Source organism: Gadus macrocephalus, chromosome 20, assembly GCF_031168955.1.
Source record: "Gadus macrocephalus chromosome 20, ASM3116895v1".
Classification (NCBI taxonomy): Eukaryota; Metazoa; Chordata; class Actinopteri; order Gadiformes; family Gadidae; genus Gadus; species Gadus macrocephalus.
In genome coordinates this window covers 15143475-15164322 of record NC_082401.1, presented here as the reverse complement: position 1 = coordinate 15164322, position 20848 = coordinate 15143475, and the positions used below count along the sequence as shown (strand labels likewise).

The 20848-nt window shown below is 47.9% G+C and overlaps 1 protein-coding gene across 4 annotated transcripts in view; it reads right to left on the bottom strand.

Moving 5' to 3' along the window:
* Nucleotides 1–503: 503 nt before the first annotated feature.
* galnt13 (UDP-N-acetyl-alpha-D-galactosamine:polypeptide N-acetylgalactosaminyltransferase 13) overlaps nucleotides 504–20848 on the bottom strand; it is a 35208-nt gene continuing 14863 nt past the window's right edge. Inside the window, exons 5-12 of one of the 4 annotated variants that reach the window (XM_060039772.1) lie at nucleotides 20360–20530; nucleotides 19413–19530; nucleotides 18765–18945; nucleotides 13628–13767; nucleotides 12441–12539; nucleotides 11723–11857; nucleotides 10375–10404; nucleotides 504–2853 (exon numbers count right to left, since the gene is read on the bottom strand). In XM_060039772.1, coding sequence (XP_059895755.1) covers nucleotides 2713–2853; nucleotides 10375–10404; nucleotides 11723–11857; nucleotides 12441–12539; nucleotides 13628–13767; nucleotides 18765–18945; nucleotides 19413–19530; nucleotides 20360–20530 — 1015 coding nt within the window. In that variant the 3' untranslated portion in view covers nucleotides 504–2712. Of the gene's footprint in view, nucleotides 2854–7925; nucleotides 8727–10374; nucleotides 10405–11722; nucleotides 11858–12440; nucleotides 12540–13627; nucleotides 13768–18764; nucleotides 18946–19412; nucleotides 19531–20359; nucleotides 20531–20848 lie in introns of those variants that run through there. The other 3 variants (XM_060039770.1, XM_060039773.1, XM_060039771.1) reach the window with 3 other exon arrangements.

Here is a 20848-nt window from a genome sequence, read left to right as displayed (position 1 = left end):
TCCCTCTCTCTCTATCCCTCTACCCCCAGCTCTCCCACTCTCTCTCCACCCTCCCTCCCTCTCTCTCTATCTATCCCTTTCCCTCTACAGGTGTGAGCCCTACTGACTGGGGCCCTCGTGGGGCCCCAGCTAGGCGCTGGTGATCTACTGATGTGTTGTGCTGCTCAGTCCCAGGGGGCCAGTTAAGTGGTTTGCTGTGGTGGCAACCCAGGAGAGCTTTATATTATATATATATAATGTTCCCGACTGCACCTTTTTCTGTTGAGGGCGCAACAGGAGTGCAAAGAGAGTGAGGTAATTAAATTTGTGTGGCCGATTAGCTAAACGGTTTGTGGAGAAGGAGAGACCGTTTTCTACTGTAGTAGAGAGAGCGAGTTAACAGCCTTCACATTATTATTGTGTATCTATCTACACACACACACACACACACACACACACACACACACACACACACACACACACACACACACACAGTATTTGTTGAATGATGAATTAATAGTGAATTCGGTTCAGAGCATTTATTTTTCTTGATTTTTTGTACAAAAAGGTACAAACAAGTAACAACATTTTAAGACCAGAACATCGCAACAACAAACTAGTACATTCCTATTGTAGTACCATGCACTTAAAGAGAATGAAAACAATAAATATGTGCACGCAATACACAAGATATGATTGGATTTCAGCCGGAAAGCCGAACCAGACCAGGATTGGCCAGGATTTAGAATCCGAGCAGCATTGGTGGCGTTTGATTGGCTGGCTCCTGGGCTGGTGCCTATGATCTTCTAGGTAGTCTGAGCACTTGTTACATAGAACACAAGATGGTTGTACACTTTGTAAACGGATAAACCCAAGAGGAGAAGAAGAAGAAGAAGAAGTAGAAGAAGAAGAGGAATATTTCCGACTTAAACAACAAACAGTCTGTTCCTGTGTTGTCTACCAGATTTTTTTTGTTCCTCCAAAAAAATGAATGTTCAAGTTTTACAGCAGCTTAGAAAAATAACTGTTTCTGTATGTACAACAATGTTGATAAAGACATGTAAAAGTTGTATTTACAATACCGTTTGCTGCCTGACCCCGGGCAGCGTCTTGTACGCAGAAGCAGTTTGTTGGGCATTTACTGGTTTCGACGTAGCTGAACGTGGTCGAGTTAGATATGGGCAATGCAAGGCTTGAGGAGTTCAATGATGATCACTGGTGGTCTAAACTACTGTTTATCATTTACTCAAATAGAAGTGAGCCGATATGAAAACATAATTCACATTCTCCCTTCTTACATCATAACAATTCAGTTGAACAACATGCTAAAGTAACACGCAACTACTCGGTTGGCCTCTAGATCATCATCATCATCATCATCATCATCATCATCATCAGCGTCATCATTTATAGCAAATCATTTCTGACCGTAACACGGTCAAAAATCAGGCAACATATTAAAACATTAGAAAAGACATGAATAGAGACGAAGGGATGAAGGGGAACGCGGACCCCTGTGGAGAGAGCAGCGCTAAGACCTCATGAGAAAGCGCCACAGTGCAGTGAGAATCGTGCTCATGTCGCCCCTGTTTTACATTCAGTTCTACAGACTCCCTGACCGCGTCAGAGTGCTCGCTACCTTCCTATTGGACACACTGCTACCCAAGTTCATCTGGTATTTTAAGGCATATGTATGCTATCGTACGATCGGGACGGGAGAAGACCGGTTCCGAGTGAATGCTGTGGTTCACATCTGTCCCAAACCTCCCCAGGTGACCATGTGACGTGTCAGGTGATTGCCCATGCTGTCGTTTTTTTCTTCTTCTTCTTTTTTTTTAAACAAGCCAGATGTTTATAGCAGCCATTTTTTTTCCAGCTGCATTGCATGTTCTATGGATGACAGAGATGGTTTCCCTTGCGTTTTTTGTCCCTACACTTTAAAACAACTCCCTTATTAGTCAACGTCTTCTATCGTACAGATGTTGGAAGAGGGAGGAGCAACATTATTTCATAAAACTCCCCAATACTTCTCCGTCGCAGTACTAAATGGAACTGTACAGATCGCACCGCGTGTTACACACCCAGACTCGTAATACTCATCTGAGATGAACAGAGTTAAGTTATCTCAAATGAAATGTTCAACGTGTCTCGGAGTGTGCCGCGGTTCAGACACGTTTAGCAGCAGAAGTGCACCCCTGTGTCGTGGTTTCGTCACACACAGAACTCTACTCACCAAACACTAGGCTCTCTGATCATCTGAACGGGTTCACCTTCACATCGCACATACGGCTTGAAGGACACACAGAGATAGAGAGAGGGGGAAGGAGAGGGACAGTGTGCGTGTGTGTGTGTCACATACATACACACACAAAATAACACACATTAACAGGGAAAGAGATTGGGATGGAGAGATACAGAGAGATACAGAGAGAGAGAGAGAGAGAGAGAGAGAGAGAGAGAGACAGAGAGAGAGAGAGAAAGAAAGAGATACAGAGAGAGAGAGACAGAGAGAGAGAGAGAGAGATACAGAGAAAGAGATACAGAGAGAGAGGGACAGAGACATAGAGAGAGAGAGAGAGAGAGAGAGAGAGAGAGAGAGAGAGAGAGAGAGAGGGTGACTGACCAGAGAGACAGCACAGAGACAGAAAGAGAGAGAGTGTACAGAGACCCAGAGAGAGAGAGAGAGAGAGTGAGCTACAGGGAGAGAGAGAGTCAGAGCGAGAGGGGGGGTCCTCAGACGCTCAGGGTCATGTTGCGGAGAAGCCACTGCTGTGAGCGGCTGGAGCTGCAGTCCCTCAGAGTAGGCACCATCTTGTCGTCCTCCGTTGGCATGTCCAGACACTGGTTACTGTTCACGTGGAGCAGCGTCAGCCGCTGGGAACACAGAGAGAGAGAGAGAGAGAGAGAGAGAGAGAGAGAGAGAGAGAGAGAGAGAGAGAGAGAGAGAGAGAGAGAGAGAGAGGTCATGTTCTCACACACAAATACAGGACTAAGGTGTCCACAAACAGCATGTAAGTGTTAAAAAACATAGGTCCATTCATAACCTCATAATTTTTTTTCTAATATTTTTTTTTCTAATCCATAGAGTTATTAAACACTAACACCCCACACATTTCGGTGTGGGTGCGTGTTTAATCCATCAGTGTGGAGGTGTGTGTGATTAATCGATTGACACAAAAACACATACACACACACGGTAAAATGAACACAAAAATTGTTTTCCTCTCCTCTCACAGAAACAAAGCCCTGAGATCAATTTCTCTATTACACCAGAAGAAGGCATTACCACATGCAAACTTCCAATCAATTATTTTTAATTCCCTTTTTCCCACAAATATAGACTGAAAGATACAAGTGAAAAAAGTATTAAGACCCCAGCTTTTTATTTTACTGGATATATCTTTATGACATCCCTATTAAAACTACTGAATTAATGCTTTTTCTTCAAATGGAAACGTTCTGAATTTGAACCGGCTTGTATTGGTGAAAACAAACAAGGTTGTGGTAAAACCTGGAGCTAGAAATCCAGTGATCATGCTCAGTCTGAATAATGGAGCCTCTAAATCTGATGGGCCATACCACTGGTCAGACACATTATATCAATTGTAAATACCTTGGGATAAAATAACTAAACGAGGATGTAAAACCCTGTTGCACTTATTTAACTATTTCTAAATCTTTCTTCTACCCTTTTCATCCAAATTTAAAATCCTGAAAGACATTGAAAGATTAAAAAAACAAACAAAATGGATATCTCTGTGTTGTCGTCGGCTGTGATAAACTACAGACCACTGAGTACGTGGCGGTTGATGACATAATGCACCTCCCACCCCTCGCGCAGGAACAGCGCCATACAGCAGCATCAGGAGCTGTTGTGTTTGTCTCCGTGTGTGTTGTCGCCCCCCGGGCCGGGGTTCAGGAGTTCCCTCCTGATACGCACCGGCGTTTGGAGGACATCGGGGCTTTCCGGGCCCGTCCGCGACCGGAGATTAAGATGGCGGTACCGATAGAGCACAGCAGTTCGATTATTGGCCAGGAGCAGAACGTGGAAGGGATTATCACCTCCCGACAGAGATCATGTAAACGAGACTGGCTCTGTGGGAAAGGTCGAGGTCGTCAACAGCCAATGAAAAGCTTTCGTTGTGTTTGTGTTGTGAGAAACTGCCAAAGGGAAAACTTGAGGAAAAAGGAAAACCTGGACTCTGTTCTGATCATTCTGGGTCTAATGCGGACAACACATTTTTTGATTGGTCCGGTATTGAGCGATTTTCCGCCATAATCCATGAAAAAGGGATAAAATGTTGTTGGATTACATTGTCCCAAAGGATTACGTTGCAGCCAGTTTTCACGGATTACGGCTGCAGCATTCCCGTTCTATCTAACCAATTTAATATTTTTTTGTCTGCATTAGTCCCTTAGACTCAGAATTATCGGAAAATTAGGGCTGTTGTTGAAAAATCGGTAAGCTTTTCCTTTATGGAAGTGATAAATACACAGATAGGGGAAAACAAATTGAACTGAAACATATTTTATTTCAAAGAAAGGTTCTATTTTATTGCAACACTAATCAATGGTCATAAAAAAATCTATATTTTATGTACATTCTTAAAATGTAGAGATTCAGAATAAAGTGACATTTTAGATTTCGTTTGGAATTTATGACGTGGTGCGCACAACAGGTTCTACGTCTGATTCATTTCAGCCTGGTTTACCGTCCTACAAAGAGACGATAACCCGGTATACCCTTTTCTATAAACGCAGCCAACAATGCTACGGTTCCTACAGAAACGGAAACAAATCAGCACACATGAATGCAGACAGGACAGCGATACGGCCAACACATCACAGTTTACATCATAAATGAAGATTCATTCAATGTAAATGAGTTGTTAAGTAAACAACGCAACGTTGTGAAATAACACAAGCTAATACTGAGTCACTGAGCCGTGGGGCAATGCGTCGAGTTAATCAAATGTGAAATTAATAATTGTAATAATTCACTGCGGACCCGAGTCCTAACCGTAATGTCTGTGAGGGTAATTCTTCCCGTGTTTAGCGTTGTGCCGCAATCCCTCATTTGAAAAGCGACTGCGCTGTGTGCGTGTGCGTTTTTGACAGCAAGCAGAAATCCGAGCTGAAGTGCACAAAACCGAGAACCAATATCAGTCAGGCAATAAATTCCAATTACCTGATGTTTATTCTTCCACGATACACAAAGACCAGGTACGCACCCACGCGCGCACCAACACACCCCACGCACACACTGAGTTATTGACACAAAGCAGCATCGCAGGTGGCCGGCCATTACATTGAAATCAGAGCCGGCAACCGGCAAATCAGAGCCGTAAACCTACTGCCCGACACAGCTGCCCTTATTGTCTGGCTCCTCAACCCTGTTTCACAATATTCAGCCCCATTTTGAATTCCTGCTACACTTACAGACACACAAATAAACAGGAAGAAATAGGAAAACATGGATGACATTGTATACGGCTATCCTGCCACGGTAAACACAAGTGTGTACAGCGTTGTCAATATTAACCGTGCGCAGTTCCATTCGGATTCAACAACGACCAAAACATAACACAGCTTCCCGTGTGCAGAACTAGGCCACATGTATAAATCATAAACACACACAGTGGCAATTAGCGTGATGCTAGCCTCCATTCACAAGCGGGTCCGACTTACTCCACAGAAGGCTATAACCGGAGCAGGAAGAAGAGCCCCTTTATATTTAATGAAAATATCAGAAACGTGGAGCCCTTGTCGTAGCGCTCATAATTATTTCATGGGTCCTCTGAGGCCGCGAAAACTCTCGCCTCAGCCTTCCGGCAGAGCAGGCGGTGTCAGAGGAGCGGCGTGCACGTACGTGTGTGTGTGTTTGTGTGTGTGTATGTGCACGTATGTATGTATGTATGTGTGTGTTTGTGTGTTTTTGCCTGTATGTGTGTGTGTGTGTGTGTGTATGTGCACGACGTATGTATGTATATATGTGTTTGTGTGTTTATGCCTGCATGTGTGTGTGTGTGTGTGTGTGTGTGCCTGTATGTGTGTGTGTGTGTGTGCCTGTATGTGTGTGTGTGTGCGTGCGTGCGTGCGTGCGTGCGTGCGTGCGTGCGTGCGTGCGTGTGTGTGTGTGTGTGTTTGCAGCTTAGACCAGCTAATTAAATGAGCATGGCTTCAACCTCCGTCTTCGCTGGGTGGAGAACATTTATCGTCTCCGTTACCAGGCAGCAGCAGCAGCAGCAGCAGCAGCAGCAGCAGCAGGCTTGCTCCTCCAACATAACGAACAACAAAATCCATGACACACCACTGGGGGAGGGGTGTTTGTGCTTGGGGACCACTTTGTGTGTGTGGGGGGGGGGGTGCTCCTAATAGAGCCCTTGTGTATGATGGGTCTTGTAGCGCCTGGCTATAGCTGAAGAGCTATAGCAAGAGACAGGTGGCGGGGGAGGAGAGAGAGAGAGAGAGAGAGAGAGAGAGAGAGAGAGAGAGAGAGAGAGAGAGAGAGAACGAGAGAGAGAGAGAGAGAGAGAGAGAGAGAGAGAGAGAGAGAGAGAGAGAGAGAGAGAGAGAGAGAGAACGAGAGAGAGAGAGAGAGAGAGAGAGAGAGAGAGATTCCCCGTTCTCAAAGTCCTCTCCTCTCCTCTCCGACCGCTCCACAGTGGTCATGAGGTCATGTTCTCACACACAAATACAGGACTAAGGTGTCCACAAACAGCATGTAAGTGTTAAAAAACATAGGTCCATTCATAACCTCACACCCAAGGGTAAGAACGGATGCACGCTCAAGCACGCGTGCACATGCACACGCGTGGATAATTTTTTTTCTAATCCAGAGTTATTAAACACAAACACCCCACACATTTCGGTGTGGGTGTGGGAGGGGAGGAGGAGGAGGAGGATGACGACGACGAAGAGGGATGAACCAGGCCAACTAACAGCAGGTTACCTCTCTGTGGTGACTCTAACACGCTCCAGCGGTCTCAGAGGCTGCTCAGCCAATTTACCCTGTCTTGCCCCCCCCACCCCTGCCCCCCCCCCCACCCCACCCAGAAGGGAAAATGGGTGACATGCTACAGTGAGGCTGAACTCCTCAGCACTTCGGAGAATACACAGACCCGGGAATCTTCTGTAGAACCAAGCGGTCTTCTCAGAGGAACACCAACCCGGACTAGCAGACTAACAAGAAAACGTGGAGCAAACTCACGTGTTGAAAAGTTGGCCGAGAGAGAAGAAAAAGGGGCCGGATTTGCAGTGTGCAGGACAGGGTTAGGGTTAGGGTTAGAGTGGGGGGGGGGGGGGAGCAGCTTTATAATTGAATTCGCTGCGTTGACCACAGCACCTGGTCGGTGCAGCTGTACCCAGCTGCTTCAGGGCCATGGTCGCCCCGTCGTAGAGGGGTAAGGACGCCGGGACGAGAGCCGGCCGCCACATGAAGGATCACTTCAAAAGGACTCATAAACAATGGTGGGCCCCGCTTCAATCTGCCCTCCGCCGCCGCCGCCGCGCGCCTACTCGGCTAAAAATAAACCCGACCGCCACCGTTCCTTGGCTGCGGTGAGCGATGCGGAGCCTGTCTGGAGGACGAGCGGTGTGGTTCCTGGCGTTCCAAAAAAAATATTTATTTAAGGAAATGAATGTCAAACGAGATCTGATTCGGCATGAAGGCTAGCTAAAGGTCCCGGAGATAGCCGCTCACGCTAGGAACGCCTCACTGATGGCTGCGTCTCTAATGGCCCCCTCCCCCTCCCTCCCTCCCTCCCTCCCTCCCTCTCTCTCTCTCTCTCTCTCTCTCTCTCTTTTTCACTCCCTCTGTTTATCCTCGTTTTTCTCTCTCCCGCTGTATCTCAATCTCTCTCCCTGTATCTCTCTCCCCTCTCTCTCTTTCTCCCGCTGTATCTCTCTCCCCCCCCCTCTCTCTCTCTTCTCCTCCCCGCTGTACCTCTCTCCCTCTCGCTCTCTCTCTCCCTCCTGCTGTATCTCTCTCTCTCTCAATGTATCCCTCTATCTCTCCCTCTCTCTTTCTATCTCTGTCTGGGTCCCGCTCTTATTACATTTACTTTGAGAAGGTCACCGGTAATAGCTCCTAAATGCCTTTGAAAACTATTTGCATCAACATTTTGACTAATAGCCAGAGGCAGCCCATCAAAACAAGCCCGGCGCATCTCAGCCTACAGACGACACATCGAGACACGAAGGCTCGATAATCAATCAACAACCGTCCACTAGGCCGGGCTCAACCATGTAGTGGCTCGCTTGTTCGATTCCCCGGCCGAAAGGTGTTGGGTTCAACCCCCCCCCCCCCCGAGCAAGGCACTTGACTCCTCTCTACTCACCGGCGGTGACCTGCATCTGAATTCACAGAGAGTCACATGGGACAAAGTCATCCGCTCAGTCGCTACCGAACAAATACACAACACAAGAAACTCAGTCTACAAACGCCACAAACCACCGAGCTAATCCCCCAGCTAGCGACCGCGTGCTACGGTACTGACCTGCTCCCGACGCCTGCTCCCGGGAGGGGGGGGGGGGCCCGGGGTGCCCTGGTGCGGGGGCCCTACCGGGGGCCCCTAGGGGACGTAGTCCGCGGGGCTGAGGGCCAGCCGGCGGTACACCCCGAGGCGGGTGAGGTTGCGGAGGGCCCATGTCTGAAGGGGGCTGTCGTTACAGGGCTCCACCACGGGGCCCCGGCTGCGGCCGACGCTCAGACAGGAGCCGCTGGGGATGTGTTGGAAGGTGTGCCTCTACAGCCGCCGGAGGGGGGGGGAGACATGCGGACGGTGAGGGGGTTTGAGGTTGAGCCATGGGAGGGTTTGTGGGGGTTTTTGCGGGGGGGGGGTGGAAGGGAAATCTTTTATTTAGAAAGGGAAAAGGACAAAGTGGTGTGTGTATGACTTGACGTTACACACCCCACCAGGCGGCCCTTTGAGTCCGCCTCGTGTATGGAAAGTGCAAGACGAATAAAGTTGACAAGGCCTCGCCTTGACGTCATCCCCATCGTTTTAGGGGGGAGGAGGTAATCACCCCCGCAAGAAACAGACTTTGACAAAATCTCCAATGTCGCATGTCTTTAAAAGACCTTGGCTTGGTTTGTTTTCTCCCAGGGAGAGAAACTGCAATCGCAGTGTTGCTCTGGTACATTTCCTCCCTTCTCAAAACACATTACTTCTGCTGCTGATAAAGTGAAGGTGAGGGTTCCACCGCCGAGAGCGATAAGAGATTCGAGTGCCGCTACACATCTGCCGCGCGGCCTTGGAGCGGCTTTTGTAATGAACGGCGCCGAGCGGGGGTCTGTCGAGCCGGCGCGTGGGCGATAGGGGACGGGCCGCCGTCCATCACGCCCGCCTGTCACATCCGACCATCCACACAGCGGGAACGCGCAACAAGGAAAGCGGCGGAAACTCATGACCCCGGAGAAATGTAAATGGGGGGCCCCGTAGCTACTCAGTACTAGGCGGGTATCAGCCACACAAAAGCAGACGCATACGACATGCACGCACGCGCACGCACACACACGCGCGAAAACACACGTACACAGAAAAAGACACACACAAGATGCACTCACACACACACACACACACACACACACACACACACACACAGGAAAGCCGGAGCGTTTGACAGTGTGAAGAACTCCTCATAGTTTGACAGGCGTGACAGACGCACACATTCAGGTTGGGCGTTATTCAAATCACTCTCGGGGGCAGAACACAAGAAAAAGGGAAACGCGCGGAGACTCCGGGGTGGCGCCCTGTGCTTTCTCCGGGCCATGCCCTCGCCCGCAACACTCTCCCTGCGACTCTCACAGACATCTTAATCACAGACGTCCTAATCATCCATCTTTTATTGAAGAGGTCCTCCCAGAAGTGATGAACAGAGCGCCGTGCATTGTTAATGTTCCAGCAGGCTTCCTCCGTGCACAGAGAAGCCTCATGCGTTGTGAGTTTTGAGTCAATACGACTATTTTTGTGTTCACTCCGAGTGGGTAAAAATAGAGGAATGGGGAATTCCCAAGACGGCTGAATCCCGAAGAGAGCTGCACTCTTTTATCATGTTGACTTTGAAAACATCCCACTTATTAATTCTGTGCTATCCTGTTATTTCCCCCCATTTAGTTTCGCAGTTGAGTGACAAAATAGACTGAGTACTGAGACTGGGTCATGTACAGTTTATGCCAATTAATAAATAATTTGTCTTACATCACACTCACTCAAGGACCAAACAACATCGATGTTTTCTAACAAGGGCCATAACTATACAACAACTAAAGGAACCACGTTCAATATTCAACACAGGGAGATGTTGAAGACAACAACACGACAAACCCATTACTTTACCACTAGAACCATCTCAAGGGAAGGAGTAATCTTAAATTGGATGTCGCCATCTTACCTCGAAATCATATTCCCACTTGCCAACGTACTACATGAGAGAAGAAAATGCTGATTGTATCAGAGCAAAAAAAACAATTGATGGCCAGTTCAACAATGCAGCGCCAACTGTAAACACAAAAAACGCAATCACTGACATGTGGCACCATCTGGTGGCCAGAGTGGGTATTACCGCATTCGGTCTGTTAGCGGTTTTGTCTCAGATATTATCGCACACATCACATACATGGAGTTATGCCGCCTTCAAAACAGCTCGGTGGTTCGGAAGCTCTTGGGTGTCTTTATGTAAAACTTCCCTTCTTCCGAAATAAGAGCGTTCAGGAAACGCCCCTTGGAAGTTCGTAGGCTAGGACACAAAAACCATAAAACAAGATTGTTCTGGAGACTAGACTTCATAACTACAAAGAGTATGGATGCCCGCAGGGACCTCTTTGCGCTTCTTTGCTGAATCAGATTAATCAGTTACTAGAACCGCTTGCGATGGTTGAACATGACCGAGAATTTATCCGGACGTGTTTATAATTGTAAGCTATTATTTATCGTAATGCAAATGTTAGAATGGGTGTTAAGTTCGCCTCTCAGTGCTAGTTCACATTAGCCTGGCTCTGCCCGCCTAAGTACTTCCGCTCAATTTTAATTTCCCTTCAGTACTAGGTCTGGACCTGCTGTATGTAATTTGGTTTTCTGGTGCCGCCACAGCGGCCGCCAATCAGCGAACAGAGGGCGTGTCTGAGAACAATGACGATAAAGTCGTACGCCAGTTTGAGTTGTTGTTGTAGGTCGGTAGTTGATTTACAATGTGCAATTTTTCCCTGATAAATTAAATTAGACGAACAAAACCTGCAGCTGTCGTTGACGGACATTTTCGTGCAGACGCGCAAGGTGTTTGGTTTGTGTACAACCTGCGCGTGATTCCCGGCGCATGACATACGTCACAACCAAACGTTAGCGATTGGTTATGGCAGATCCAGAGTGGCACTGGGCAGATCCAATCATTTTAAACTTCAACAGACACCCGCCTTCAAGTGAGTTAACGTTTGTCAATTGATTAGGTCCAGACTCTCTGTACAAATGAAATGAAATGAAGTGAAGTACGAGAGTCTGGTAGAACCAGGCTAAGTTCACATTTGTCTATCAATGAAATGGGCAGCCATTGTTGTGCCGTGAACTCGGTGGACTCGGTAGCTTTACTCCCGCACGGAACTTTTCGACCCACAGAGTGGTCAAAGCACTTTCCTCTGAGCTTAAGGTCCGAACCTCCGAACCTCCCGGAAAACCCTAACCGTTTTGAAGGCGGCGTCACATCTCTGTAAGACGTGGTCGATGACCGCCAGCCGCGCTGCGCTTACCTCGGTGTCGTACTCAAACATCTGGTTGCCCTTCATGTGATGGCACTTCAGCATCACGACGGGGCCGTTGAGACGGGACACATCCAGGCAGAGGTCGTCCGTGCGGATCTCCTTGTCGGCCGTGTACGAGAACACCTGCGGAGAACACGAGGGCGGACCATCTGGAATAGTAGTGGACGGTATGGGGGGGTCATCGCTGTACTGGAGGTACGCTTTAGACACGATGAACGCTTAGGCCACAATATGAGCCCACTGCACACATAAGGTTGTTGGTTGTTGCTCTATACATATTATATACGTCTCAAGTTTCTCGTACCGAACAATAACCTGACTAACTAGCAGTGTTTAAGGCTTCTGTTCCAACCGTTAACCTGAATAACTAGCAGTGTTTAAGGCTTCTGTTCCAACCGTTAACCTGACTAACTAGCGGTGCTTTTAGCTTTCATACCAGAGGTTACCATAGCTTACTAGCAGCATACTAGGCTCACCTACCAGAGGTTACCATGACTAACTAGAAGTGGTTTAGACACTCATACCAAACATTAACCCGGCTAACTAGCAGTGTGTGTTGGGCTCCCATACCAAAGGTTACCATGACTAACTAGCAGTGTGTGTTAGGCTCCCATACCAAAGGTTACCATGACTAACTAGCAGAATGCGCTAGGTTCTCCTACCAGAGGTTACCATGGCTAACTAGCAGTGTGTGCGAGGACCTCACCTGGTTGCCCCCCATGCCGTGGCAGTTGAAGAAGCCCACCTTCTCGTTCTCCTTCCTCCCCATGTTGTCCACACACTGATTGGTCTCCACGTTCCTGATCTACGGGGGGACACGAGTCGTTAGGCGGTGTGCGATCGAACGACCTTCAAGGTTGACCGTTGCGTGACGTTCTATCTGTTATGGGGTGGACTGTTTGTTTATTTACTGCCTGTGACATGACAATTCAGTGCAGCGACTTCCTATCATGTATTTCCAATAGTATAACAGTAAAAGTAGAGATGTTAGTTCTTAAACATTAATGGTAGAAATGTTAGCAGTTTACAAAGTTATAGTAGAAGTATTAGTTGTTTCACATTTGGGAAACAATTTTAGAATTAATGTATGCTCTCTATTGAAAGTAAAAAGAAAAGTTTTGAAATAAAATCACCTGTAATAAATTATAGGTGCTGCCAAAAGAACAAGCTATGTTTAAAGATTAAAAAGAACAATTATGTGACCACATGGTGCCTGAGCCCGCACCCCTCCATCGGAGAAACTGTCAAATTAATGACGTTGCGATCCACTGAGCTGTGCAATAAATGTGCAGTCGTATAAAATAGTCTTGGAAGTAATTATCTCTAACACGGTAGAAAAGCGGAATTTGTAATTAGTTTTAGCTTGAATTCTAGAATCTCAAACTGTTAGACGATAAAATTGTTTGTTTGTTCATGCGGATTGGGGGGAATGGAGATTGAGATAGAGAGGGAGAGGGAGAGGGAGAGGGAGAGAGAGAGAGAGAGAGAGAGAAGAGAGAGAGAGAGAGAGAGAGAGAGAGAGAGAGACGCACACACACAAAAAGAGAGAGAGACAGAGAGACAGACAGACACAGAGAGGAGACACACAGACACACAGTCAGAGAGAGACAGAGAGACAGACAGACACAGAGAGGAGACACACAGACACACAGTCAGAGAGAGACAGAGAGCGAGAGAGTGAAACAGAGAGACGAAAACACCGAGACAGTGAGAGCAAAAGAGCGCGACACAACGAGACAGAGAGCGAGAGATAGAGAGACATTGAGAGACAGGGGGTGAGAGATAGAGAGACATAGAGAGACATTGAGAGACAGGGGGTGAGAGATAGAGAGACATTGAGAGACAGAGAGCGAGAGATAGAGAGACATTGAGAGACAGGGGGTGAGAGAGTACCTCTCCGAGGGAGTAGTATCTCCGGGGGATCTGTGAGTCGGGGTAGATGTTCTCCAGGTACCAGGAGAAGGGCTTGCACTGCAGGGCCTGGCGGAGGGCCTTGCGGGACGAGACGTCACCGTAGTCCACACGCACCACGCCTGCAGGGGGCGACAGAGAGGTCAGACGATGACAAAACGACAAAGATGAGGTCCGAAGACGACAAAAAGACATCAATGAAATACAGAACAGATATTGCACAACATTACATCATATGAGTAGCAGCCATTATAAATGAAAAAATACACATGGGGTTGACTCTTTAAAAGCATTCATTATTAATTTCCCTAATTTATTATTACTTGTTGCAAGTGAAATTCGTTTGCAATGTAAAATATTCTTGACCTGATACCATAAGGGAAACTATACATGCCACCAACATGACATGTCTATGACATAAACCACATGACACATACAGTATGACGGCTTGAGACAAACAACTAAAGGCTGAGGGAATGCCCAGCCCTGTGAAAACCAATGGTATAATATAAGTCTGAATTGTGCTGCTTTTATTTCCGCTATAATGCTGAAAGTTTCGGTGCAATATTTTGAAAGATGAATGTCGGGATACAGTACCACATCCCACCACTAGATGGATCATGTGCATCACGGCGCCACATAAATGGAAATTCTTCATCTTGAGGGCTCCTCAGATTGTCAAGGTTGCCTTATCAATTGCACACCGATGACGCAGCCATCATCTGTCTCAGCAACTTTTCTGTTTAAATAAAGATATCTCCCTCTCTCGCATTGGTCTTCAAACCCACTCAGAATCAGGAGGGTCTGCTCACAATTGGAAGAAAATATAGTATAAATTGAAACAAGGCTTTTGTTGAATAGAAAGGATACCACGTTTGCAAGGCCATAGCATGTGTTAGCATCGGCTAGCCTTTGTTAGCATCAGCTAGCCTGTGTGTCCATCAAACATCAGGCTAAAGAGGCTTAACTGTTGGAACGGGCCCAGTGGGGATTTGACCATCCTCCCAAAATACTTGGATCGGCTACACAGCCTGCACACAGCCACAGTATGTGTCTCTCTGTCTCTCGCTGTCTCTCGTACCCTCTCGCTCTTAACCTTTATCTATCTGCGACTCCCTCTCTCTCCCCACTCTCTATCTCTCTCTGTCTGATTGCCTCATTTACCCCCTCTCTCTAGTCCTCTTAACATCTTCTCTGTGTACCCTCTCCCTCCTCTCTGTCACTTCATCTCTCTCGCTCTCTTACTCTAGCTTAGTCTCTCCTGCTCCCTCTCTCACTCCACCCTCCCTCCCTCTCCTCTCTCCCTCTCCCTAGGGTCTGGGCATCGCACGCCCGCCGTTGATGAATAGCCTCTTTGATTGCGGAATCACCAGCGCAGAAGGGGAGGGACAGGGGACTAGGATCAGGCCCTCTGCTCTGGCCGCTTAACGCACGGGAGCCCCTGAACGATGCCATCCAGCGGAACGTTCCCGGTCACCTCAACGCTCCCGGTCCACGGAACGCTCCCAGGCCCTGAACACTCCCGGGCCCCAGGACACCTGGTCATCCCAACATTCCCAGTCTCCTGGACGCTCCCGGTCTCCGGAACGATCCTGGTCCCCTCAACTCTCCCAGTCTCCTGAAGGCTCCCGGTCACCTCAACACTCCCGGTTCCCCCAACGCTCCCAGAAACCTGAACACTCCCGGTCCCCCCAACGCTCCCAGTCCCCCTGAATGCTCCCGGTTCCCTGAACGCTCCCGGTCCACCAAACGCTCCCGGTCACCTCAACACTCCCGGTCCCCCAAACGCTCCCAGTCCCCCTGAATGCTCCCGGTTCCCTGAACGCTCCCGGTCCACCAAACGCTCCCGGTCACCTCAACACTCCCGGTCCCCCAAACGCTCCCGGTCACCTGAACGCTCCCGGTCACCTGAATGCTCCCGGTCACCTGAACGCACCCAATCAGCTGAACGCTCCCGGTCAGCTGAACGCTCCTGGTCCCCTAAACTTTCCTGAACCCCCAAACGCCCTCACGGTCCCGCGAAACGCTCCCAGAAACCTGAACACTCCCGGTCCCCCCAACGCTCCCAGTCTCCTGAATGCTCCCGGTCACCTCAACACTCCCGGTTCCCCCAACGCTCCCAGTCCTCCTGAATGCTCCCGGTTCCCTGAACGCTCCCGGTCCACCAAACGCTCCCGGTCACCGGAACACTCCCGGGTCACCTGAACGCTCCCGGTCACCTGAATGCTCCTGGTCACCTGAACACTCCCGGTCACCTGAACGCTCCCGGTCACCTGAACACTCCCGGGTCACCTGAACGCTCCCGGTCACCTGAACGCTCCCGGTCACCTGAACGCACCCAATCAGCTGAACGCTCTCGGTCAGCTGAACGCTCCTGGTCCCCTAAACTTTCCTGAACCCCCAAACGCCCTCACGGTCCCGCGAAACGCTCCCAGAAACCTCAACACTCGAGTCAACCCGAACACTGCCGCCCCCCCCGACTGCTCCCGGCTCCCGTAATGCTCTGGGTCCCGATGTTCTGGTCCCCCAACGCTCCGGGTCTTCCAGAACGCTCCCAGCCCTGTACCCGGAGTGTGTGTGAACGGGGGGGCTTGGGTGGTATGATGCTACACAGACTCATCCATCACTGCCGTCAGTCCGCGCTGCTCTCTGTCTCCGCACGGGCAGCCCCGTGGAGACGGAGACACAGCTCGGCCCCGACTCCCGTTACCACGGTAACCAAGACCGAATGATGCATAATAATAATAACGAAAGGTAATGGTTGAGACAGGAGGACGGGAGCAGGGACTTAAACCTCAAAATAATGCCACATTTTAATTCCAAAGTCATAAATGGAGGAGGAGGAGGTAGATATAGGAGGGGGAGGAGGAAGACGAGTGGGGCATAGGAAGAGTAGGGGGAGGAGAAAGACGTGATGGAGGAGGAGCTAGGAAGAGGAGGAGCTAGAAGGAGGCAGAGAAGGTAGATGGAGGAGGAGGATTGGATGTCGGTGGAGGAGGAGGAGTAGGTAGGAGGAAGAGCAGCTGGAGGAGAACCAGGAGGTGTAGGTCACTGTGATGCCGTGAGATGGGCTGGATAACAGGTGATCCCTCTCTGTTAGGGCAGCCTGGCCTCTTTAAACCATTTAAGCAGACAGGGTCTGCTGAATGGTAATCACGTTACTGGGGTCAGCGGCCAAATGCTGGAGCCTCGGCACGTTTCTTAATATCCACCCGCGCGGACGAGGTCGCTTCCCGCTCGCCCACGAGATCTCGTTCGCTGAATCTCGTTTTAGGCGCCGGTGGTTAAAAGCGTTCTTCGGGAAAAATTTTCTTTCTAGAACAATCCGCTCTCTCCCCTTGTGATGTAGTGTGACCGTTTGACTGAGCGACATGTTGATGGGGATGTTAAATGATTAAATGTGCGACATAAATATGGTGGCTATACGTTGTGTGTTAAACGGCGCACTCTGGATTGGAGAGTGCGTGCGTCTTGGCGAACAACAGGGTGGTAGGAAATGGATCTTTAAAGTAGTTCAATAAAGCAAAAAGGCTTAAGGGAGTGGAGAAAGGAGAGTTTTCAATTGGCATCAATCTATTACTGGCTCATATGCTAGCAGGGGGTGGGAAACTAAAGTTCAGTTACGCTGCAATGAAGGAAAGCTTTTCATATCCACGTTAGCAAATGCTAAATAATACTGCAGCATTTTTTTTTTATATTACTTTGTAAAGTGAGTAAAACTGCAACGGCTAGAAATCCTATCACCCCCAAGGCATCACATTTGCATCAGGGAACTATTTTGTTTTGATGTATTTCAGTTTCCTTTGGACAGATTCTACCATTGTACTTGAGCCAAGCGATATATTTACTGAACACAGGTAAAATCCACTCTGAAGAAGGCAGGCCAGTGTTGTAAACAGCAAAGAGCATCAGAGTCATCAGGCAGCAGAATTTCAGATTCAACACTCTTTTCCACCGAAAAACATACAACAGCCAAACAAAGCTACACAACAATTTGTTTGTGCTCTTTTTTGATGGAAAACTTGAGGACAGCATTGCAAAACGAGCAGGACCATGAACTGGAGGTCAAAGAGTGTTGACTCTGTTCTGCTTGAAGGCTCATGCATGATATCTACTTTACTTACTATTTACTTATCAAACAGAAGCCTTTGAAGGGGCCTTTCTGTCACAAAGGGGATGGTATGGTTGCAGTGTAAAACCAAAATACGCTAGCTAGCATTCTCCTGTTTCTAAAGTCCATCTCACAGCATATTTACCCAGACATACGAAAGACAAACAGACAAACAGAAAGACGGAGAGAGAGACTGACAGGCTGACAGGCAGTCAAACATACCCTCCACAGAGAGGCAGTTCAAGCTGACTGACCACACCGAAACCACTTCAACAAGCACATAAGGGAACTCTTTCTGTCTGGCCCTATTCACATGTGAGAAACGTGTCGATTCTAAAACCATTTTTAATCTAGATTGTATCTGGATTAACTAAATCATCTGTTTACACTAAAGGCACAATGTAATCACAAAGTCTCAGTCTGTTTATACATTAGGGGCTGTTTTACGAGAGATCCTCACCTGAAATGCATGCACACACAAAGGTTTCATGTTTGTAACACATCCTTGGTTCGCACAATCTCAGAAAAAACATGGCGTCCATGTATCAGTTTACATTGCTTTGGATATTGATTCATGTTTAGTTATAGTATTATGTGCAACAGTGCATCATGTGCATCATATTGCATTATGATGTTTCCGATAAACTGGCATATCGTTAGCCTAATAGCATAATTGCCTAAGTTATATTTTGGCCAAATTGTGATATCTGCCTAACTCTTCTGTACTATTGCTGCTGATTCACTGTGCTTTATTGGCTATATCTGGCCAAACTTACTGTGACAGTATAAATAAATAAATGTGTTTCCCCAAAAATGTGTTTTCAGAAAACCTTGTATAAATATGACTTAGACAATTATGCTATGAGGCTAACAAATTACTTCGCCTCTTGCTTTCTATTGGTGGACGACCGAAGACGTCTGAGCCAATCACAACGGTCCGGACGTCAACGTATCTCTCGTCGTTCTTGATTGGCTGTAGCCTGCGTCACCTCCGGAGGCGGGGCCTACCTGGCGATATGATGTAGAAGAAATCTTTGAAGTCGTCCATCCAGACCTCGGCCAGCCGGCGGTTGTTCTTGTTGATCACCTGACCCGTTCCCCCGGGGAAGCTGTAGGGCGTGGCCTTGCGGAACACATGACCCACGTGGGAACATGTGACGATCTCCAGGGAACCCCCGCATTGCCAGATCTGAGAGGCAAGGAGGGTGGGAGGGGGAGGGAGAGAGAGAGACAGAGAGAGACGGAGGGAGGGAGAGGGAGGGAGGGAAAGGTAGAGGGAGAGCGAGAGCGAGAGAGAGAGAAAAGGAGAATGTGAGACACGGACAGACAGAGAGACAGACAGATAGACAGAGAGAGAGAGAGAGGGAGAGAGATTGTGAGAGAGATAGAGAGAGGGAGAGAAAGAGAGTGAGACAGAGACAGAGAGAGAGACAGAGAAAGAAGGAGTGTGAGAGAGAGAGGGAGAGAGCGAGACAGACAGAGACAGAAACAGAAAGACAATGTGAGAGAGGAACAGAGAGCAAAGAAATACAGAGAGCATAGTACTGTAGTAATAATAATCATAATAAGAATAACAATAATATTACATTTTATTGATACAGTGTTTTTCTTGGCAGCCAGAGATGATTGACAGGAGGTAGTGTTGAGGGTTCTTACCCTGAAGGACATCTCCAGGTTCTCCCCACCCCAGATGTCCATCCCTGGATCATACGTTCCTATCTCCTCAAAGTAGGACTTGTCTATAGAGAACAGACCTCCTGCCATGGTGGGGGTCCTGCATACACACACACATACACACACGCACAAACGCACACGCACCGGCACGCACACACACACGCAGAAACGCACAGGCACGCACACACATAGAGGCACACACGCACACACACAAATGCACAGGCACGCACGCACACACACACGCACACGCAGGCACGCGACCACAGGCACACACACACACACACAATAGTTACCAATTAGACACATTTCTAGGCCATGTTCCAAATCATTAAGAATAGAAGAAAATACATGAAGAACCTAAGAAAAACGATTTTACTATTCCTTTTATTGTAGGTAGTTTAGATACATGAAAACCATGCACGGTGTCCTATGAGATCTATAAAAAACATTTTATTGATTAATAATGGTGAAAATAAATAAATAGTTATACTGCATGTGGCATCAATAGGGCAAAAACAGCCATTGAGACAGACTTAATTACTGGCTTTCTGCAGCCTCCTTCCCATGATTATAAAGAGGAGCGGGAGATGATTTATTTCCATCCAGACAGTCAAATGACAGATATTAGTGTTTCTTTATCAGAGAAGTGTTTCATCCCCGGCGAGTCGATTCAACAGCCCGCAATTATCCACAGCACGGGGAAAAACAACACTCTCACTCTTAGTGTTTTGGTTCATAAAAAACGAGTTTTTCAAAGCGTTGTGATAGTGTTGAAAAATGGCAGCGTTCATATTTGATTTCTTCTGTTGATCCTAGAGCGCTGAAGCACTCAAAGTCAAACACTCAATCTACCTTTTATTGCTGGACAGTTTTTCTCTGGGCACCGGCTCTGACAAAAGGGGCTGCAACTTTTATTTTGAAGGGCGTACCTGACAGGAAGTGTTCGGTCCCCCTTGCGGCGGTCCATTTCCCTCTGAGGTACGGGGTACCAGCGGAAGTTGAGCTTCCAGTTGAAGCCTCCGTAGGTCATGTCGGAGCCGGCCATGTACTCAAAGGTCTCATCGCTGATCACGTCAATGATCGGACACACCACCGCCTTCCTGGGAACACCGACCAATCACGTTAAAGGGTAACAGGAACGAGGCAACGGATGATTCTGAAGCTTTGGCAATGTTGTGTACTCTTTTAAAACCTGTTTCATGATTAAGGATTACTTCCGCATTGCTCAAATGTGTTTTTTATATTTATTTTTGATTGAGTTTGGCCATTTCAGTTAACATGTAGGATCGACAGAAATAAACCGTTATATTCTTATTATGAATCCATTCTTTATTTACAATTACCATTTCCTCTTGGAATACAGCAAATATTTCAGCAAACCGCACATGCAGATATTTGCAGAGCATACAAATCTGCGT